This window comes from Periplaneta americana, chromosome 4, assembly GCF_040183065.1.
Source record: "Periplaneta americana isolate PAMFEO1 chromosome 4, P.americana_PAMFEO1_priV1, whole genome shotgun sequence".
Lineage (NCBI taxonomy): Eukaryota > Metazoa > Arthropoda > Insecta > Blattodea > Blattidae > Periplaneta > Periplaneta americana.
Genome location: NC_091120.1, coordinates 148,185,854 through 148,209,847, shown reverse-complemented (window position 1 = coordinate 148,209,847; position 23,994 = coordinate 148,185,854). Strand labels below are relative to the sequence as shown.

Below are 23,994 nucleotides of genomic sequence, written 5' to 3'. Positions count from 1 at the left end.
CAGATAAAGTTCACTGCACGCCGAACCAAAGACTTCCGGATACGCCGCACTCGCCTGGTCGCTGCCCCAGTTGCGGACCCACTCAAGTCGAACCCCAGACTTCCGGATACGCCGCACTCGCCTGGTCGCTGCCCCAGTTGCGGACCCACTCAAGTCGAACTCCGGTTTCGAAGGCTGGCTTCCTTGCTCGCTTACGGCTGCTTCACAAACCGACTGGCTTGCTGACCAAACTAAACTGACTGGCTCTTCTTCGCGGCTTCCATTTATTACTAAATCATAGTTCTAGATTGTACTGCATCGAGTATCTTCCACCCGATCGGCTCGCGTCGCTTTCCAGAACCTGTTTCTTGCGCTTCTGTCCACGTCAAGCCCCTCACCTCACCTCGCACAGCCCTGCGCCCGCAGCTTTGCGTCTCCTTCCTCTCTCATCCCGCACAGCTGCCAACGTCTCCTTTCCCCGCGCCGCGCCACAGCGCGCCCACTCTTCTGCCGAACGCGTGCTCGACTCCCGAGGCAGCGAGAACTTTCCATCATGGTTGCCGCAAAATGATGAAACAAGCTGAGTCAAAGGGAACTCCATGCAAGTTATGTTATCGCTTTTGAAATCGAAAAATCATTGAAGTGTTATAAAGAAGGATAATTCAGTAAAACATGTCTGAATAAAGTTGCTAACATTATTTGTCCCGAATAATCTGAATGTTTTTAACTGCATGAAGTTATCCACACGGACAATACAAAGGAGGATAAGGGATATTGAAACACTAGCTGAAGGAGAAATAAATTCGAAGATGAATAAGTAGTGGTCTAATCTCTCGCTTTAGGTGGAAACACAGCTATTGACACAGTAGAATTTGTAATGTTCACTCGCGGAGTTACGAAGGATCTCTCTGCATAGAATATTTACTCGATGTGAATACACTCGAAGGAAATGCAACAGAAGAGACGTTATTTCAAGCATGAAGAAAATATGTAGAAGAAATGAATCTGAACATAAAGCAACTTGTATTTGTAGTAACTTACGGGACTCGAAATACGACTTTAAAAAAGTTTATTAGGTACAGTAACGTGTTATTAAGAGAGCTGGAAGTAAGTGAGGACATATAACGTTGCCATTGTAGCACCAGACTAGTTTAGATTTATTTAAAATGCTCTTCATAGAAAAATGTGTATAGTCCTATCTAGGTCGTCTGCCGCTACATAGCTACTATGTTTGGCTCTCTACATTTAGTATATTTCTGAACAATTGTTTTCTGAACGAAAACTTGTAAAGTCTGAACAAAGATCGTGACTAGCAGACGAAAATTTACGAGTTATATGAAGAGTGGTAATTTGTGACGTATTTTCCTAGGTTGTTGGAGCACAGTAAAAATGAAAGTGAAATAAAATATAATCTGTCCATTTATAAATCAATATTGTCTACTCTACGTCAGATGATTGGATTCAGAGTCCGCCACCGGGATCCGAACGGAGTGCTTTATTCTCTTCGATTGCTATATTACATCTTATATATTGGGGGTTGCGTTCAGTGATGCCATCGTCAGTACAAATTTGCCGACGGCTGCTGTAGTATTTTTATTTTGTCATTGCTGTTGACAATAACACTTACTATAAAAATATAAAACTTTCTTAAAAATTGAAACTTTAAATGTATTAAAAATGTTAAAAAAGTAATAATATCTTATTGACAGACGGTACCATTTCGACACAGGTGTACCTACTGTACTGTCGTCATCAATGTCTCTCGAAATACTCAGCAGATAAAAGCGGTGTTGAATCTACTACTACTACTACTACTACTACTACTACTACTACTATCACTACTACTGCTACTACTACTACTACTACCACTACTACCACTACTGCTACTACTACTACTATCACTACTACTGCTACTACTACTAACACTATCACTACTACTCCTACTACTGCTGCTACTACTACTACTACTACTACCACTACTGCTACTACTACTATTATCACTACTACTGCTACTACTACTACCACCACCACTACTACTACCACCACCACTACTACTACTGCTATCACTACTACTGCTAATACTACTACCACTACTGCCACTACTACTACTACTAGTACCACTACCGCTGTTGCTGCTGCCGCTGTCGCCGACGCCGCTATCACTACTACTACTACTACTACTACTACTACTATTATTACTACTACTTCCACTACTACTACTGCTACTATTCGAACTACTACTACTACTACTTCCACTACTACTACTATCACTACTACTGCTACTACTACTACCACTACTACCACTACTTCTACTACTCTTATTATCACTACTACTGCTACTACTACTACCACTACTACTACCACCACCACTACTGCTACTACTACCACCACCACTACTGCTACTACTGCTACTAGTACTACTATTACTACTACTTCCACTACTACTACTGCTACTACTCGAACTACTACTACTACTATCACTACTACTGCTACTACTCCTACTACCACTACTACTACTATTACTACTACTACTGTTAGTAATACTAATACTACTACTACTAATAACTAATACTACTGCTACTGCTAGCATTGTTACTACTACTGCTACTACTACTACTACTACTACTACTACCACTATAATCACTGCTACTACTGCTTCTAGTGCCATCTTTCCTATTTTTTGCCTTCCCTTTAGTCCATATGATCCATATATCTTAATGTCATCTATTATCTGATATCTTTTCTGCCACGAAGTTTATATATATATATAAACTTCGTGGCAGAAAAGATATCAGATTATATATATATATATATAGAGTGGGGAAAATCTCTACGAAGTATCGAATGTGTATACTAGTAAGTGGGAACTGGCTACTGTACCAGTCTTTCTGGAGAGTGTGGGGTTTGCAGTGAAAGACCTGCCCGTGGGCAGAAAACTCTAAAGGAATGGATGAATTGTTGTTCTTTTTTTTTTAGTCAACTGTTCGAAGACAGGTTTGAACCTCATAAGTGGCATCCGTATAGTATCACTCATGAAGCAACTTAGCCGAGAGATAATGGGGTAGGGTGACCAGTTCCTTTTTCTCTCCATTGCATACGTGGTTGATTATTTTTTTAATAGTAACATATTACATTAAGCAAACTTCAATGTGTATTAACAATTATTGTTTTTCCTCTGACACATATAGCCATGTGAGAGGTACTGCTTGATAATAGATGTACTTATCAGCCAGAACCTCAATCAGAGTTGTCGCTATATATGAGATTTTGTTTATGTACTATGAAAAACAATTGAAGAAAATAAACTTGAAGCTACCAGGATATCTTACCTGTATTTCAGGATGCAGGCCTAACAGATGGAGGGAAGCGTTAATTGCAGCTGCTACTGTATCATGACCCTGTGAAGAGAGAAATAATGCTGTGATTCAGAAATGTTTTCGTTTTGTCAATATCTATGAAGTCTTAACCCTTCGTTACTCGCGTTAAATTCCGTAACGCCAGTACTCACCTGGATTACAATGGTAATCCACATTTGTTTTTGTTTACAGACAAGGTTTAAACATTGGAATTAGATTTAAATGTTAAGAAATATATTGTTTTCAGTTATTACAGTAATAAGAATAGATATGGTACGCATAACGGAACGTATTAAATATAAATATTAATAATGAAATGGATAGTACACAAATTGCATTCAAGTGACATGTTTGCATAATATTTCAACACTGGTCGTGTCTTTGAGTCATAATTTATTGTTGCATCATAGTTATGAGTTAGTTCACTATCATCATAATTATGTAGGTTATCTAGCATTGTTGCTCACTCGATGTTTGAAGGTCATCTGAACTCTTGATCTCTCTTAATCTCTCCCACGGGAAACGCAAGTTCACTACTGCTGACCTTACTTACGTCATATTTGATAACCGAATACCTCACTCAGGGGTGTAGCAATGAAAAAATTCAGGGATGTAACAATCATTCTCACTTCACTTGTAATATTTTACAGATGTTTTTGTGTATTGTAAGAAGGATATTGATGCACTTTCATGTTTATGTTTGCATTTCACACTTTACACACGTGAGTCTAATCTACATCTGATTCAATTATCTGAGTAGGCCTATGCATTTCTTCTACACAGTTCAAACAAATTACATCTGAATGAGTAGGACAAATTCTCTTCAAGCACTGGAAACAAGATTGTCTTGTGCTCTTGTTTCTTGTTCTACCACACATGTAGCACCTACCAATACCTTCTGGCCGTGTTCCTTCTTCTTGACCTGTTTGTGGAATGCCTAACAGTTGCTCTCCTCTTCTCTTTATTTCTCTTGGAATTGTCTGTTGGGTGATACGCTCGGAAATTAGTGGCTTCATTAGGTCCAGAGCAAGGGTTTTTAGGAAGTTTTTCCGTAGAATTTTTTGTTTGTTTGCAGAATAAACAACAAGAGCATTGACACCTGCTATGTTCAGTAAGTCAAAGAAAATAGTCAGAGGCCAGCGGCGTGAATTTCTGCTTACATCATAGGCTGAGCATAACTGGTCCAGGACATCCACAGCACATTTAGTTCTATTATAAAAAGATATTATTTCAGGCTTCTGGCTTCCTCCTGTTTCCTCATCCATTGCCTTATCATAATGCATGGTTGATAATGCTAACACTGTTTTGTTTTTCTTCGGTACATACGAAATAATTGTGCAGTTTTCATTGAATCCAAACAATGTACTGTTAACTTCCCTGTCTTGAGTAGTTGTGAAATGAGGAGGGATTTCTCTTTTGTTTTTTTTCAAGGTTCCTACAAGTGTAATTTTGTCATTTTCTAGAAGATCTAAACACAGAGGTATGCTCGTGAACCAGTTATCGGTGGTCACATTTCTTCCTGTTCCTTTGATGGGATGAACCAGCCTCTTCACCACTGCATGTGCACTGTTACTTTGGTGAAATGGACCATCTGGTTGAATACCAGCATAAATTTCCAAGTTATGAGTGTAATATGTTTTCACATCCACCATAGCAAAAATTTTGATCCCATATTTTGCTGGTTTAGTAGGTATATACACTTTCATGGGACATCGTCCTCTGAATGCAACCAACTGCTCGTCTATAGTTACATATTCGCTTGGAATGTAGCACCTTTGTGAATTCTGAACAAATAACTCGAACACTTCACGTACAGCAGCCAGTTTATCAATTTCTTTCCTTTCCTGCCTGTCATGAATGTTATCAAAGCGTAGACATCGTAACAAAAATTGGAATCTATTGTAGGTCATAGTCAGGTAAATTGACTCTATACCTGTGCCATTTTTATCCCATAGTTCTCTTACGTTCAGTCTTCCCGATTTCAAAGCACCAGCAAGATACAAAATACCTAAGAGTGCTCGAATTTCAACGTCATTTGTTAATTTGCAATCTCTGTCACGTCCGTAATTACGCTTCACTTTTTCAATATAAATATTAGTACACCTTACTATTACATTGATTATTGTCTGATCAATAAAGCAGTCAAAACACTCTGTGTGTGTCCGCGCATTTTTTGCAGCTCTTTTAGGGCCCGGTAAATGAATCACTATATTTTGTGCTCTTCTTCTCCCTCGTAGAGATACTGGTTCTTCCTGCCAAATTGTAGTGTTGTCTCTTCCCGTATAGCAGTTTCCATCATTTATAGACATTAGTCTTTCATCACCATCACCATAATCATCCTCCTCCTCCTCATTGTCTTGTTCTGAATTAGAATCGTGAACTTCATTCAAAAGATCTTCTTTGTTGCTTTCATCATCACTTTCATTTTCAATGCCAACATCCAGATCTTCATCTAGCCACTTGCAAATATTGCTTGTATTTTCCGTGCCCATTGGAGCCAACTACAAAGAGGATGGAACAATATCACACACTTTTTTCATAAAGTTCCTGCATTGCATCACTCATAACCATATAAAAACTATTTCACTTACCTGAGTAAGAAACTGACGTCAGTACTCGCGTGGATTACAATGGTAATCCACTCGGAAAAACTGCGTATAACTTGATAAAACTCCGTATAACTTTCCAAAGCGTTGCGACAAATACGTCTAAACACCAGTAATGCCTCACTTAGACTGTGACGAGAAATTGCATTGACGCTCAGCTACGCAGTGCTGCAGGCGGTGACGTAATACAGGATTAAATATCAGTGGATTACTATTGTAATCCACGCGAGTACTGAAGGGTTAATGAAAATGCCTATTAAATACAGGCGAATGTTTCTAGAGTTTCAAAGTAAGCACATTTTAATTATTAACAACCTATTGAATTTCTATTTCTCATTGCGTGTATGTGTGTATTTTTTCACACTGCAAATGGGTAAATACACGGTGAAAATGGTAACTAATTGCACTCAATAATGACAATTAATAATAAACACAATAAAAAATACAATTAACAATAATTAATAGTAATAATAATAGTCATCTTTTAAATTAAACACGATCACTTAAAATAACATTTAAAGTAAATCTAATTTGTATCTTAACCGTAAGTACGAACTAAAACCCACGAGTATGACATGCTCATACATGCACAAGTACCTTTCAGCACTACACTTATTTCGCTGTCAACTCACTCACTGCACTGGAAGTACGACACATTTCACTGGTACTATCCTGATTTCACTAATACTTCAAAAAAATTTCACTGTTCAAATACTTTGCACTACCACTACAAACTATAAAACTTCACTGACACAAACACACTTCACTTGCACAACACACTTCACTGACACAACATACTTCACACTTCACTGACACAACACACTTCTTCACTGACACAACACTTCAAATAACAAAACATCAATTACACCCTTTAAATAGTGTGCATAATATACTACTGTCAAAAAGACTTTAGCGTCTGAGCTATTGAGACGACAAAAAGCTATTGTCTTCTTTAACATATTTTTAAGTTATTATTTTCCTTCATCATTTTGTTCATTATTTCGTTTTTGTAACAATCAAAGTGAATCTGGTCTGTCACTATAGCAATGACTGTGGTTTATTTGAAGGTAAATTTTAATGACGTAACGTAATATATTTTCATTTCATACACTGAGATATTATTATGTTATAGGAACTAATACAAGATCAGTACACTTGTGAAGATTTTTACAGAATCCTGTTAGTCTTGTTAAATTAAGGTTTCCTATTCAAACCATAATTTATTTGTTCACTCAGTATAATTTTCTTATGTAATGCTGCACCTCCGTTGATCACTTATTCATTTATATCCATTGCATCGTGAAATAAAAGAATGAAAACTAAATACAATATATTCCGAATGCTAATCCATCATGTAAACTCTTACCCCGAACATGAAAGTGTCCACTTCTTCCTGTATCTCTTCGTCTGTCAATTTGTTACCATCGTCAGATGCCTTCAGCAACATGTCCAAGAAAGCTATACGCTTCTTTTGTCCTGAAGAACCAATAGCGAGTAATATATATATATAGTATTACATACAAGCTATTGTAGACTGTAATTTATAGTAGAAATGAATGAATTTTGGAGATGGACGATCATTTTCAGATAGTGTAATTATGGTTAAGGAAGTAATATGGAATCAATAATACACTTTAATTTGGAGACTCATAATCTTTTCTCAGGTTATACAAGGTGCGGCAGTGAATCGGGCGATTTTGCAACAGCGCTTATTTTGCTTTCGCTTGAGTGGGGGGGGGGGGAATGAGGATGGCGCCATCTGGTAAAGCACTTGTAAGCATTTCCATGGATGAATATATTATAGGATGCGAAACTTACTGAGTTTCCCGTAACACATACTAGAGACGCTGTTGTAGAAATTGACCTTGCTGCCACCTGTTGGGGGGAGGGGCGTTATTACAACTAGCAGCGCACCAAGTAGCGAAAAGAGTAATTTATTCCATGCATTTAGCACCGCACCTGATGACGAAAATATTAAACTGTGCAGAAAGTATTCCCTCCCACCCTCATAGATATTCAAAGCTAACCCAATTTAAAATAAAACATTTACATTCTTATTCCTCACAGCATCTTCTACTGAAAATTCTTACCGGAGCCAACAGGAAGATAAAAGAGACGATCTATTTTACACTACCCTAATAAAATATAACCAGACAGAGACAAAAAATAAAACAAAAGTTTAGAGAATTGGGATTGTATTCTTTGGGTATTTATTGTACAGCGCAATGGAAAAGTCTGCAAGAACTACTTAGATAGTTCAATTTATTTTATTACTATTACTTTACAATACATTCAACAACACTATTTTTGCAACGTCCATAAACATCACTGTTTAACATACACTGCTTATACACACACGTATCACTTTATGTTCACTTATTAGCAAGTTTCTGTCTGCCATCTAGACTCCTCGAGCAATATCTCGAACGGATAAAATAGAGAACTCTGGGTAATGTACCCAACACGTAGTTCTAATGTTCACCACTTACGACGTTGGGCGCTGATCATCTTATTTCAGCCACTCGCCGCCAGATGGTGCTGACCGCAGTTTCGCAACCTATTATATATTTATCCATGGGATTTCAGTTACAATGGGGTTGTGGTCAGGAGCGCTGTAAAAGCATTTTACAAAAACGGTGACAGTTACGTGATCGCTCAGCGTGAATTTCGGAGAAAGTTCGGGATTCATCGCAATCATGCTGGCCCATCATTTCATGGCGTCAAGACCTGGGTTCGTAACTTTGAGGCTACTGGTTCTACACACATGAAGAAAGGTGGTAGTGTTAAAACAATGCGGTAGTGAGAGATGCCATTGAACGGAGTCCACGTCGGTCTGCGCGTCGTCATTGTGTCACTCGGGATTTCTGACCATAGTGTTCGACGGATTTTACACAAAGGTCTTCATTTCCACCCTTATAAGATTCAAATTGCGTATGCACTACAGTAACAGGAACATGGAAACAGGCTTCAGTTCTGCCAGACGTTTCTGCAGTTGATTAATGGAAACCAGAATCTTGTGAACAACTTACTGATGAGCGATGAGGCTCATTTTCATTTATCAAGGTTTGTTAATAAACAAAATTGGCGTTATTGGGCTGCCACAAACCCAAAAGAAATTCATGAGCAACCACTTCACATTTTGAAAGTGACAGTATAGATCGCGCGATATCGGTTTTTGCAATTATCGGTCCGTACTGCTTTGAAGATGAGAGGGAAAGAGCTGTAACTGTGCGAGGGCAATGCTACGTTGACATGTTGGAGGACTTGTTAGCTCCTGCACTTGATCGTCTTCCTGTGAATGAGGACATGTTCTTTGAACAAGACAGAGCTACAAGCCACACCGCACGAATCTCCTTGGCAGCTGTGAGGAATTTGTTTCCCAACCATGTTATCTCCAGACAAGGGGATATCGGATGGCCGTGTGACTTTTTTCTCTGTGGGTAATTGAAATCTCATGTTTCTAGTGTTCCAGCACCGCACACGATTCAGGAATTCAAACACCGAATTCGGGAAGAAATTGAACGAATTCCTGTGCAGATGCTGCAACGAGTAATAGGTGATGTTAGGAAACGACTTACGGAGTGCGTACAGAGGGATAGTGGTCATTTGTAGGACGTTATTTTTGCAAAATAAGGACTGTTCATTCAGTTAAATTGCTTGTAAACTAAATGCTTGTATGTATACTTTGTGTTCGTCCGTGATAAAGGTGAATAAATGTAGTCATTCACGCATGATAACGTTTTTAAAGTCTCCAGATTCATTACCGCACTCTGTATTAAGGAATTTGACTTGTGGTAATAGAGTACTTATAAGAATATGTTTGAAGAAATGGTTGTGCACGAAGAATAATTTTATGCACAACTGGTCAATAATCAACGCATTATCGCACTCTAAATTGAATGGAAACCAGTATTGTAATGTTCTGGGACTATGAAATTAAGTGTCATTTTATACATAACAACATTTCATATAATTAACTCAATTTAATGTTAACAACACAATTATTAGGATCTAATAAAGAAATCTCGATTGGTTTATGGTTTTCTTCCGCACTTCATATTCTGTTTCATGAATTGTTGAACAAGTTGAGGCAGACTGAACACATTGAATTGTTGTTGATTTTTTTCATTTAAAACTTGTCTAGGAATTTTAATTTTTTTTTTTCCATTGAATCTTGAATATATTCTTCTGCAACTGAACTCGATTTCCAGCTTTATTTACCAATATTGTGGCAGATGAAATCTGGAAAGAATGTCTGTTATATAATTCTGGATTATCTAACTCCAAATAATTATATAACACATTACAACAAATCTCGACTTTTATCACTCAGAGATAAAAAAATATGTGATTTTAGGTAATTGGTATGCGCTGTTTTCGAATTTCAAATACGCTTTCTTCCAACACCTAATAGTATTTGTGACAGTATATCCATTTTTGTAATAATTCATTCATCGTTGTTTACTCGTAATTCGTTTTAGGATATTATTTGCAATAGACTACTGGAATGAATCCATCTATCTAAACTAAGTCATACATAATCCAAAATGCTCAAACAAATTGTCTAAGAATCATAAATTCTGCATTAGGCCTATTATTACAATATAAGCTTGAAACATAGAATATTCTCACATTTTAAGTGGTTCTTCCTGGATGACTTTGGCCGATATGATGGATTTGGAATATCTGCCATAATTTGTCTGCAGTAATGAATCATTTTGGATATTGATTTCCATTTGTAGCCCATTGCTTTTCCATTTTGAATATGCCTCGGTGGAAATTTTTTCCATTTGATCTTAATACATAAATAACTATTATTGATGCTTTCTGAGGATATAAACCACAAACAATAAAATCATTGCTAAGCTTATACGAATATATTATAAGACTAATTTGTTACTGAAATTTTAAATCGTTTAATGCGGGATGAAACGACAGACTGTCTAATATCAGATCTACATAAGCTGTAGTCTAGAATCTAACCTTATAATGTAGAGAGGTCAAGACCCGTCCTATGACATCATCACGTGTCGTGGTTGTATCATCAATGGCAATGGGAGAGGGAAAATAGGTTTTAGTTTAAATTAGCTTTCGTATCGGTAGATTCGTATAATAGTAACCATCATGAAACAAAGTCTTTTTCTGATAGCTCATTCTTTCACGTATCACAAAGTTCACGTGCCAGGTCTCTCCTCCTCATCTACACCTTGATATAGATTTCAGTACGAGAGCTCTTTTAAGTCCTGCTCTATAACCATGTTAAACAAAATGTTGAAGGGATAATACAAAATAACATTCCATTACCGTAATATACGTCATCTTCTGGAGAATGTTCTGGAATATTTTTCATTTTTTGCTGTTTACGTTCTCTAATAACCTGAAAGAAAAAAAAAAAGAAACAATTTAAATTTGTAATGCATTTTCTATTTGAAGAGTCTACTGCAAGAATGATGGATATCATTTGGAATACATTTCGCAGGAGAAGCAATTGAAAGTTAGAAATGCTTAGCGCTCAAAGCTGAAATGTGATTTTCCGATCATTACTGGACAATGACTATCAGTGTTAATGTCATATAACTCTGAATGTACATTCTATATGTCTTAAGCTGTGCATTGACAGTCTTGGTTCATTTTCGACAAGAAAATGACATCCATCATTCTTGCAGTGGACTCTTCATTTGTTTTTACAATACAACATGTTTTAGGCTCAAAATTTTCAAAGGTAAATTATTGTGAATATACCTCCATATCTATTGATTTTCAGTGGTTTTCCATGTTCTGCTTCTCCGAATGTCTGCATGTTCACACAATATTTTTAACACTGCAGGGTATGAAATATCTACTCTCCTACATGATGTTAAAATTTTTGATAATCTATAACCATATTTATTTCAGTTAATATTAACACACAAGGAAAATTATGTATTTTTACTCAATGAGATAAGGTACTTCGGTTGTCCTTCTTAAGGTAATTAAAGTTAAATACCTTCAAAACGTCTTAATGTGATTTCCAACGTGCCATCAATTCCAAGCTCTTACCTTCTTAGTAAATCCGTGAATAATCGCAAGTTTCTTCTTTTGAAGCTTGCTCCACTTGGTAAGGTTGAAAATAAAGTCTGAAGCTAGAAACGGTCTTGCCATTCGATCTGATAAGATCGCTTTCATTCTGGAAAGTTTTAATTATTATTAACAGTAAACTGGAATATTTATTTCTAATTCGAACATTCAATTGAGCACTGAATAGTTACAAACTATGTTATAGAAAAATTGCGAATAAAGGAGAAAATTTTATGAAAATGTTTATGTTGGATGCAAGTTATGTGGTTTCTATCATTTCTGAGACTTTTATGTACCCTTTTTTTTTTTAGAAATAAGTAAAAATATTAGTTTAGGTAAAATAAGGTAATGAAAGAAATATGCTATCCCTAAGGTCAATTTGGTATCTCGTGCAAAATTAATTATAAACTGCAAATATCCGACGTATAAGTTATGAGGCGAGACCTGTCATGTGAGCTGTGCGAGAGGAGAAAGAATGAGCTATCAGAAAGAAAGTTTGTTTCATGATGGTTAATGTTATACGAGCTACCGACATGAAAGTTCGTCTCAGAGTAACAAGTAAACATTTTCATGAGGACAGATAAAAAAGTTATTTTTTTTCTTCCACCTTGTTAATAATGTCAAAACAAGTGCTTATACAAATTTTGGCCACTAGAGCGCAATTACGAGGGTCGTAAAAATGTTTCCCTGTGGCCGTTTAGAGAAAGAAAACAGAATTTCATTGGAAACATTTATTGGACTAGATACAGCAATTGTTGAGCTATTTTTCAACATATTCCCCACTGGAATTGCGATATTTGTCATACTGCAGGGTCGAGAGAGAGGTGCAGACGGCTGTCAGACATTGGTTTCGATTCCAGGCTGCAGACATCTACGTGGTGTGTCTAAAAAGTTCGGTGAATGGTTTCATAACTGAACGGCAACTTGTCGCATGTGCTTGCGCATGCGAATGGTTCTTCAGAGACTTGGGGAGAATCGATACACAGCATGCAATGCATGTGACTGGCAGTGTAAACAGACTGCGACCAGTTGAACGTAGTCAGTGTGAGAGGAAGTGTCACAGCGCAATGGAGCAACGTGTAAACATCAAGTTCTGCTACAAATTGGGGAAGACTGCAACGGAGACACATGGAATGTTGGTGCAGGTGTACGGTAGGGAAGCCGTGAGCAGAAATTGTGTTTACGATGGTTTAAACGCTTCCGTGAAGGGAAGGAAACAATTGAGGATGAGCCACGTTCAGGTCGGCCATCGACAAGCAGAACCCCAAAAATAATCGAGAAAGTGCGACAAATGCTGGCACAAGATCGGCGACTGACTCTAAGATTGATTGCGGAGGAATTGGACATTAGCAAGGACATGGTGCCCACCATCTTCCGCGATGATTTGGGTAAGCGGAAGTTCTGCTCCCTATTTGTGCCGCATAAGTTCACAGACCAGCAGAAAGCAAAACAGATGGAAACTTCTGGTGATTTCATTTCCATGTATGACCAGGATCCATTGCTTCTGAAAACCATCGTCACGGGAGATGAGACCTGGTGCTAGCAGTTCGATCCGGAATCAAAACGGAAATGGATGTCATGGTGTTCACCGACTTCCCCGCGACCAAAAAAAAAGCCATCTGCAAAAATCCAAGGTGAAAACACTGTTAATCGCCTTCTTCGACAACAACGGCATCATCCACAAGGAATTTGTTCCTGCAGGTCAAAACATTAATGCTGCATTTTACCAGTCCGTTTTGAACCGATTGCTTCAGCGTATCCGGCGGGTTCGGCCTGAGTTGCACAGGATTGGAAAATGGGTGCTGCTCCATGACAATGCCTCTGCACACTGTGCGATCCGTGTGCACCAATTCCTGGCTCAGAAGATGGTAACTGTTCTTGAACAACCTCCGTACTCCCCTGATCTGGCTCCTGCTTGAAGGCGGCCATGAAAGGTGAACGTTTTGCGGACGTGAATGCCATCAAAGATCGTGTGACAGCCGTTCTGCGATCGATTCCACAGGAGGCCTTTGCTGATAGTTTCCAGAAGCTGTACGAACGTTGTCAAAAGTCGTTGTAGCGGGTGGCGACTATTTTGAAGGGCAACAAAGAAAATTTGTTTGTATCTTTGTTTTGTTTGTTTTCTGATAGCATTCAGACTATTTTGAAGGGCAATAAAGAAAATTTGTTTGTATCTATGTTTTGTTTGTTTTCTGATAGCATTCAGACTGTTTTGAAGGGCAATAAAGAAAATTTGTTTGTATCTATGTTATGTTTGTTTTCTGATAGCATCCAGACTATTTTGAAGGGCAATAAAGAAAATTTGTTTCTATATGTTTTGCTTGTTTTCTGATAGCATTCAGACTATTTTGAAGGGCAATAAAGAAAATTTGTTGTATCTTTATTGCCCTTCAAAATAGTCGCCACCCGCTACAACACACTTTTGATAACGTTCGTACAGCTTCTGGAAACTACCAGCAAAGGCCTCCTGTGGAATCGATCGCAGAACGGCTGTCACACGATCTTTGATGGCATTCACGTCCGCAAAACGTTCACCTATCATGGTCGCCTTCAAGCGGGGAAACAGGAAGAAGTCCGCAGGAGCAAGATCAGGGGAGTAGGGAGGGTGTTCAAGAACAGTTACCATCTTCTGAGCCAGGAATTGGCGCACGCGGATCGCACAGTGTGCAGGGGTATTGTCATGGAGCAGCATCCATTTTCCAATCCTGTGCAACTCTGGCCAAACCCGCCGGGTACGCTGTAGCAATCGGTTCAAAACGGACTGGTAAAATGCAGCATTAATGGTTTGACCTGCAGGAACAAATTCCTTGTGGATGATGCCGTTGTTGTCGGAGAAGGCGATCAACAGTGTTTTTACCTTGGATTTTTGCAGATGGCTTTTTTTTTTGGTCGCGGGGAAGTCGGTGAACACCATGACATCAATTTCCGTTTTGATTCCGGATCGAACTGCTAGCACCAGGTCTCGTCTCCCGTGACGATGGTTTTCAGAAGCAATGGATCCTGGTCACACATGGAAATGAAATCACCAGAAGTTTCCATCCGTTTTGCTTTCTGCTGGTCTGTGAACTTATGCGGCACAAATCGGGAGAAGAACTTCCGCTTACCCAAATCATCGCGGACGATGGTGTGCACCATGTCCTTGCTAATGTCCAATTCCTCCGCAATCAATCTTAGAGTCAGTCGCCGATCTTGTGCCAGCATTTGTCGCACTTTCTCGATCATTTCTGGGATTCTGCTTGTCGATGGCCGACCTGAACGTGACTCATCCTCAATTGTTTCCTTCCCTTCACGGAAGCGTTTAAACCATCGTAAACACAATTTCTGCTCACGGCTTCCCTCCCGTATACCTGCACCAACATTCCATGTGTCTTCGTTGCAGTCTTCCCCAATTTGTAGCAGAACTTGATGTTTACACGTTGCTCCATTGCGCTGTGACACTTCCTCTCACACTGACTACGTTCAACTGGTCGCAGTCTGTTTACACTGCCAGTCACATGCATTACATGCTATGTATCGATTCTCCCCAAGTCTCTGAAGAACCATTCGCATGCGCAAGCACATGCGCGAAGTTGCCGTTCAGATATGACACAATTCACCGAACTTTTTAGACACACCACGTATAACACAAAGATTTTTGTATCCCACGGTATGATAAATGTCTCAGTTTAGGTGGAGAATATGTTAAAAAAAAATAGCTCAACAATTGCTGTATCTGGTCCAGTAAATATTTCCAATGAAATTCTATTTTCTTTCTGTAAACGACCCCTAGGAAACTTATTTTTGTACTACCTTCGTAATTACGCTCGAGTGGCCAAAATTTGTATAAGCAGGCTACTTGTTTTGACACTATTAACATGAAAGAAGAAAAAAATAACTTTTTTATCTGCCCCCATGAGAATTTTTGCTTGTAAGACCTATCTTTCCGCACCATATCCATAGATGATATAGCTATGGCACATGATAATGTCACAGGACAGGCCTTGCCTCCTCTACTGTACTTAGCTTAAGGGGTTAGGTACAGCTTACAGCAGTAAAAGTTTGGAAATATTCAACATTTTTTCCTCCATTACTGCATATTGTACAATACTGGAAATTAGTATGTGTAAAACACTGTCCCTCTTCTATATGAAGAAAAAATATTTTTACGATTTAAAAAGGAATTATTTATACCTTTTTTTTTTAAATTCAGTTCACTGTCGAGTGATGAAGCGTTTCCCACATAATTAAAAAAATTTCAACATTCTGTGATGAAAATTTTGTATGTATTTATGCATGTCATATTTACAATATGATAGGAAATCACTTCTCTACCTTTTATAGATTGTCTGATAAAAAATAAGTTAATTTTAAAATGTTCAAATACCACTATTATTTCCTAACATAAAATAAAACAAATGTTATTTATTAAGGAATGTAGTGAAAGAGCATGATATTGTAAACATGAGTTTCAGCAATAAAATAAAAGAGAGAGAACATGAAAAAGTTAACAAGTTTATGAGTTATGAGAGAAAAGCTTTATCACTGCACAGTAAACTGTCACCATTTTGAATTTTGAAAAAATATATATAAATATTTTTTAATCATAAAAATATTTTTTTGTCATATAGCAGGAGGACAGTGTTTTACACATACCAATTTTAATTACTGTACAAGATACAATAATGGAGGGAAAAAATGTTGAATATTTCCAAAAATGTTACTGCTGTAAGCTGTACCTAACCCCTTAAATAGAAAAAAGCTGAACAAGGTTAGTACACTCTTAATGAAGTTCGTCTACAATGAAGCAGATATACAAGGCTACCATAAATTATTATTTAAGCTTTTTCATTGTCATGTATTATAAAAAGTATGAAACCTACAGTATTGAAACATATACCAATGAAAACAGACACTCTCCAGGATTCGTTTAAATTTTCGCGGAAGTATCTCAGTACACTGTGTGACCGCTAGGCGGCTAGGTATGAGAAATGGCGGCAACAAGAGAAGAGCGCGCGTATTGCGTACTTGAATTCCACACAAGGTCAGTAGCTACTGCACAAAGACATTTCCGCTCTCGATATCATAAAGATGCACCAAATAAAAACAATACGTGATTGGTATTCGAAAGGATGTGTCTCTAAACGCCCTTCTGTCTCCGACGAAATTGTTGAGCGCGCTGTATCACACTAGGATGCCACAACAGCTCTGCTAGCATCTGGAAGGTCTGCCAGCCGGATGCCAACTAAGCTGCCAGAGTATTCTACAGTATCAATACCGGTACTTAAAAATTTCATGATAGTGGTGACGATGGTATGGTGATGGTGATGATTATGGCTAAGAATTCTATTCTGTTATATTGCGCTTCATGCGCCTCTGACTTTAGGTACTAGATTGTTATTGCGTTGAGGTGGGGATTTCAGTGTGTTTCGTTGATCGGTTACATTACGACCGAATACTGCTATTCGTAACAGGCAACATTCAACGTCTTTTAAAGAAGAATAATAGCAAGATGCCGATGACGAAATTTGTGACTTAATTTCAAATGAGAAAATTTATAATAATGATACAGATTTTGAGATAAATAATGCTTCTGTAAAATATTTAAAATACGCCCCCATTGTTTCTGCAGAAGTGGAACGAAGTTTCTCTAGATACAAGGCTGTGTTTTCTAGCAATATGCAATCGTTCTCCTTCAAACATTTGAAAATGTGGTTTGTTAATCACTACAACAATATAATGAAATTAAAAATTATGTAAAACAAAAACGTAATACACCATCATATTAACACAATGAAATTATAAGGCTGATATTTGTCAATATTATATTAGGTTTATTTTCTACAGACAGAAAGTCTTCTGTTGATCCTCGCGTATCGTGTATCCTTCTAGCGTAGAACTTAATTAACATATAGTGTAAGTATCTGTTCCGGGTTGTCATGTTTATGTTTTCAGGGAAAAATGCATGTTTTCTTATAATTAATGAACACTGAGTATTTGGGTTAATATTGGTGACGGAAACTCTCTTTACATTGTCTTAAACGCTGAAGGTTATCATCGTCATCATCATGAGATGCATATTGTATCTCGTTATCAACTGGTACATTTAAGTTTTGCAACAGGAAAAAACCGATCTACTCTCAACATAACCGTCTACTCACGGGCGATATGATATAGGCTACATTAACTATTGTTTTGGGGCTTGCCGATAACTACGCCTGAAGGCGACATTTCATTCATTCTTTGAGGAAATTTTCTTGTAAGTTTCTTTGCACTAAGCAAAGTACAGTACCGTAATTTCCCATAACTATGGTACAAGCACCCAACTATGGTCCAAAACGCATTATGTACTACTTAGTCTCCCAAGAGTTCGGTGTTTGCCATTTAAGGCGCCACTGTGATGGAATTATGTTCCCCATAGATGCTTTCATCTACCATTACACGTGGCAATGATATGGATGCTTAGCAAGGTCAGTGTGCATCGTTCTATTGAATGTGTGAAGACGCGAAATAATTCAATTTGTGTTTGTCTGTTTTATTAAGCTCTCCTCTGTAGAACTGTTACGTTATAGGTATACGATTGTTTGTACAATTAAACCTGGCTCTATAGTGTTTACTTTCACGTAATAATTAGACTGGCAGAGGTTAAGGACTCTGCGTGAAAAATGTTTAATCTCAAGGCTAGAAGTCAGTCCTCAACTATGTACCACAATTTTTCGTGGACCATAGCTGTATTTAATTTTGAAATATTTGTTTTAATAAAATGTGATCAATGTAATTATTTACTTCTGCAAATACGGTATCTCAGTATATTCTAAAACACCATTTAATATTATAGTCAAGTAAACAAAGAAACAGGCTGTTCCAGCATCAATGGTACTTGCTCGACTGATGGTCCAGTAAAATGAAAACTCCAGGGTAGAAGGAAAACAACCGTCCTTGTAAGTGACTATGTGAGCGATGAAATTGAATTGGGCACAGAGTATAAGGTTTCCAGCGTTCTCTCCATATTTACAGACAGTGAGTCAGATGTGGAAAAGAAGAAAAAATCTGTTAAATTAATGCTAAAGACACATAGTTATATGGTAATTACTTATGAGGAGAAATTGTGGACAGGGAAAGTTTTGGAAGTGAAGAATAATGAAGCTATTGTTTCTCGTATGGTAAGAAGCGGCAATTACTGAGGTGGCGAGAAATGGAAGACATTTTATCTTATAGAAAGTAAAACATAATCAAACAAATTGAAGACCCCAAATGCGTCTCGAAAAAGAGAGATCTATTTTCAATTTCAGAATTATAAGAGAAATTGAGATTCAAAGGATCGGAATAGTCCTACTGAATGTAGTTCTCAATATGGTAAATAAACATTATCAGTGAATTTATGTGCATCATATTTTGATAAGAATGTTTTAGTTTATTTTGATACCGTACTTTTGTTCTTTAATACACACTCACCGCAAAAAACCGAATCGCCTACATTTTCTTTAAAATTTAAAAAAATTGTAGAATTTTTTTAATAATTGTAGGTGTGCTGAGGTTCATTTAGTCATTCATTTCTTTTGTGATACGTAACAATGTAATATTGAATATGTAATAGCCAACAATGATCTGAAAAGAAGATTCGATCTTCTTGCAATATTGTGTCTAAACTTCTCGGACTCATTTCAAGCTAAGCTGAAGAAGTCTACAGACTGGTAAGCTCTTTTGAGGCAGTATTGGAGTACTTCATTGTACACAAATGTCTCTAAGTCCTATCGATTCAGCAAAAGTGGTTGCATTGATAGAAGCTGGGAATAGTCAGCGTTATGTGGCTGCAGTTCTTGGGATTCCTCGATCGACCGTACAACGAGTGTACCATCGCTTTAGAGAGACAGGAAGATATTCCAGGAGATCCTGTTCAGGGAGAAAATGGTAACTTCGGCTCGTGACGACCATTTTATTGTCATAAACACATTAAGAGATCGCCATTCCATAGCTATTGAGCCCAGAAAAGCCTTCCAGAAAATAATACAAGTTAACGTCAGTGAGAGAACTATAAGAAGACGTCTGGATGAATATGGGCCGAATTTCAGAACACCAGCTAAAGGCCCAGAATTGCTTCAGCAACATCATGTTGAACTATTACGTTTAGCTCACAAGCTTGCTAATTGGAACCTGGAGCAAACTTTAGGTGGCCGGTTTTTTTTTTTTTTTCGGTGAGTGTAGTTTTTGCAGGAAAATGACTTTCAGATTTTACTTGTTTATTGTGTGTTTATTGTAATGTGTACTAATAAAAAGAATCCATGTACTTTTCATTTATTTTTAATATTTCTGTGCTAGATTATGTTTCTACCCTTAAATTAGAAACTCAATGTACTGATTTACGAATAATTACATCTCCATGCTTTCAAGCATGAATATATAATTGGACCATAGTTGCGCAACTCAGAATAGAACTATGTACCAATGCTTATTATTTTTTAACACTTGTAATTAAATAATTTCAAACACACGTCAATATTTATTTAATATAAACTTACAAGTCCACACCTGTGGAGTAACGGTCAGCGCGTCTGGTCGCTAAACCAGGTGGCCCGGGTTCGAATCCCGGTCGGGGCTGAAATTGTTTCCGGGGTTTTCCCTCAACCCAATACGAGCAAATGCTGAGTAACTTTCGGTGCTGGACCCCGGACTCATTTCACCGTCATTATCACCTTCATCTCATTCAGACGCTAAATACCCTGAGATGTTGATACAGCGTCGTAAAATAACCTAATAAAATAAAAATAAAAAATAAACTTACAAGAGTCCGAAGCCAAAATTTCACTTAATCTGGATGAATAGTACTGAATATACAAAGAAAAATGTGAAAAATGTGGACCATAGTTAGGGGAAACTACGGTACCACAATCATCCGGGTATCAAATCGTCAATATTAAAAACAAAACACACAACAATGGAATAAGGCGGTAGCGAGGCAACAAGTGCTGAACTAATGACTGGCAGCTCTGCTGTCATCGGAATGTGAGATACCTAACCTAACCGCATTTGCTTTGATGACAGCGATGCCACCAACCCAGTTGTCTCGGCGTCCGGACTGGCAGCGATGCCAAATTGGCACTATATTAACTGTAATATTATATTCTAGCATCTATTACCATTATGTATTTTCTTTCTTTCGTTTGTGTTGTTTGTTTTGTTGTTTTTTCTCTCTTATTATGTATTTTGTGTATACATCTGTGTAAGCCACCTGTAATTGGAAGCCTGCTTCTGTTGGTGGTGGATTTAAAATAAAATAAAATAAAATAAAATAAAATGCGCCATTACTTTCTGTTTTGTTATTGGCAGCGCTGCCAGCAGAGCTGCCGTGACATCCTAGTGTGATACAGTGAAGCTTATGTGCGAAGTCAGAGGATCAATTGTGCAGGGATGCACTTTCCATAGCACAGCGGATAGTATGGAAAGTGCTGCGTGAACGTCTGAAAATGCTCAAGCTCTGTCGCAAAATGACAACAATCTGCGTATTGAGTTCTGCACTGAATTCCAGCAATTGTTAGGGGAAGACGACACATGCAATAAACTGATTTTCGGTGTCGAGGCCACCTTTCATCTGAGTGGGTCCACATCTGTGGAGTAACGGTTAGCGCGTCTGGCAGCAAAACCAGGTGGCCCTGGTTCGATTCCCGGTGGGGGCAAGTTGCCTGGTTGAGGTTTTTTCCGGGGTTTTTCCTCAACCAAATATGAGCAAATGCTGGGCAACTTTCGGTGTTAGACCCCGGACTCATTTCACCGGCATTATCACCTTCATCTCATTCAGACGCTAAATAACCTAAGATGTTGATAAAGCGTCGTAAAATAACTTACTAAAATAAAAAAGTCATCTGAGTGGTAAAGTAAACAGGCATAGTGTTCGAGTCTGGGGAACGGAAAATCCTCGTGTGGTTTTAAAACATATACGGGATTCACCCAAAGTCAATGCGTTCTGTGCAGTGTCATGTGGTAAACTGTATGGACCCTTATTTTTTGCTGACAACACTGTTACTGGCCTATCTTATATAGACATGCTGACGCAGTGGTTGATGTCTCAGTTACTTGAAGATAAACAATTTTTTTATTTCGACAAGACGGGATTCCACCACATTTCCACTTCAAGTGCGTCGTTATCTTAATCAGCAACTTCCTCAACATTGGGTTGCAAGGGCCTCTAACAACGATCGGCGTCTTATCCGCTGGCCTCCCCGGTCGCCTGATCTAACCCCATGTGATTTTTTTCCTATGGGGTTTGTCAAAGATCAAGTTTATGTACCACCCTTGCCAGTTAATCTTGATGACCTGAAGAATCGTATCCGTGCTGCTGTGGCTCGTGTTGACAGGCATATGCTCCGGCTTGTGTGGAAGGAGTTGGACTACCGTATCGATGTTTATCGTATGACGCGAGGAGTGCACATTGAGCAATTGTAGCAGTTGTAGCTTTAAAACTTGGTGAGTGTCTCTTTTCATTGGCATATGTTTCAATACTGTATGCTTCAAACTTCTCATAATACATGACTTGTGCTGTATATAGGCTAACGCACTGCTCCCAGGTCAGTATGTCCAAAGACAGTAGGTCTAAAAGAAAAAGTCTAAAAACCCATGAGTATGAGAGTATAAATGACCTTCAAGATGTTGGTAGGAGAGTGATTGTTAGGGGAGGGTGAGACAGCCCTGAAGGAAGTTTGGTAAAGTTTGACGGAAATGAGGAGCATGGAGGGGGACGAAAGTAAATGGAACATGTTTGCGGAGGATTTTTCCGAATCTATAAGGCCAGTAAAGTAAAATATTATCTTCTCAACACAACGCTCAAGAATGAATGTAATATAAATTATGTTTCTGTTTACTTACTCGTGCACAGCTGTGACATATTCTGAATTTTCGTTTTTCTGGGCATTTACACACGTTCCCATTGCGGATTCTGTGAATTATTAAATCAGATTATTAGTATGTGATATAACGTTATAGGAAACCAGTAATCAACAAATTCATTACGTCTATAATATAATTATTATAATACCCATATATTTCATTACATTGTAAACGGTATAAAATGTAGATTGGGAAGAAGAAATGCAAGAGGGGAATCTTCGGAGATTTTCTGTAAAAGAAATACGTTGATGATTGGAAATAAATTTTTTAACAACGTAAAAATTATATACTTAGACATTCCTACTGAAGCACAGGATTTGTCAGATATAGACTTTATGCTAATACAGGAAAGATTCAGTAATTGCTTAGAAAGTGCAACGATCCTACAAGGATTTGATATTAACTCACAGATTTTGTCCTATTAACAGGCGAAGTAGATATTCGTCTGAAGAAGATAAGAGGAAGACAGGTGATAAAGAAATCGACAATAGAAAAATAAAGAATAAAAAAGGAAGAGGATAATTTAAAAAAAATATGTTCAAGAGATAGCCGCTAAATAAGAAACCGTACATAATAATGAGTACTGAATTCATCTTAAAATCTGTATAAAGACAACTGAAGAAGTAACAATAGGATACGGAGAAAGTATTAGTATTAAGAAATCTTAGGTCAGAGGGAAAATGTCGGAGATGAAGCAAAAGAATAAAATAACAAAACGAACCAGGAAGAGAAACTAATAAAGCGAAGAAAGATTGAATGAAATATATATGCGAAGAAATAGAGAATCTACTAAAAAGCAAAACATGACTTAATGTACCGCGAAGTACAATGTTTTGAATTCACAAATCAAATTAGAAATCCATTTGGTTCAATGAAGACGAAATCAGTATTTACATAACACACAAACAAAGGATATTGATAATAACTTAGCTATAGAAGAAGAAGCAGCCGCATTAGAAGAAGAAAAATAATTTTCTATTCTCTAGGAAGAAGTTGAGCTATCACTTACGGATGTGCAGAATTGGGAAGCAGCGGGTGTTGACGAAATCGTCATCGATTTAGTGAAATGTTTGAGTGAAGACAAGAAGGAAATTTTATCATTATGCAAGAAAATATATTAGAAAGAGGATGGCCTGAAG

General features: G+C 37.7%; 1 protein-coding gene across 1 annotated transcript in view; it reads right to left on the bottom strand.

Annotated features, from left to right (window-relative positions):
- LOC138698299 (cytochrome P450 4C1-like) overlaps nucleotides 1-23,994 on the bottom strand; it is an 82,539-nt gene that overhangs the window by 5,685 nt on the left and 52,860 nt on the right. The window contains exons 6-10 of the mRNA XM_069824110.1: nucleotides 22,835-22,904; nucleotides 11,981-12,107; nucleotides 11,246-11,318; nucleotides 7,308-7,417; nucleotides 3,309-3,377 (exon numbers count right to left, since the gene is read on the bottom strand). Of these exons, the coding sequence (XP_069680211.1) occupies nucleotides 3,309-3,377; nucleotides 7,308-7,417; nucleotides 11,246-11,318; nucleotides 11,981-12,107; nucleotides 22,835-22,904 (449 nt within the window). The remainder of the gene's footprint in view (nucleotides 1-3,308; nucleotides 3,378-7,307; nucleotides 7,418-11,245; nucleotides 11,319-11,980; nucleotides 12,108-22,834; nucleotides 22,905-23,994) is intronic.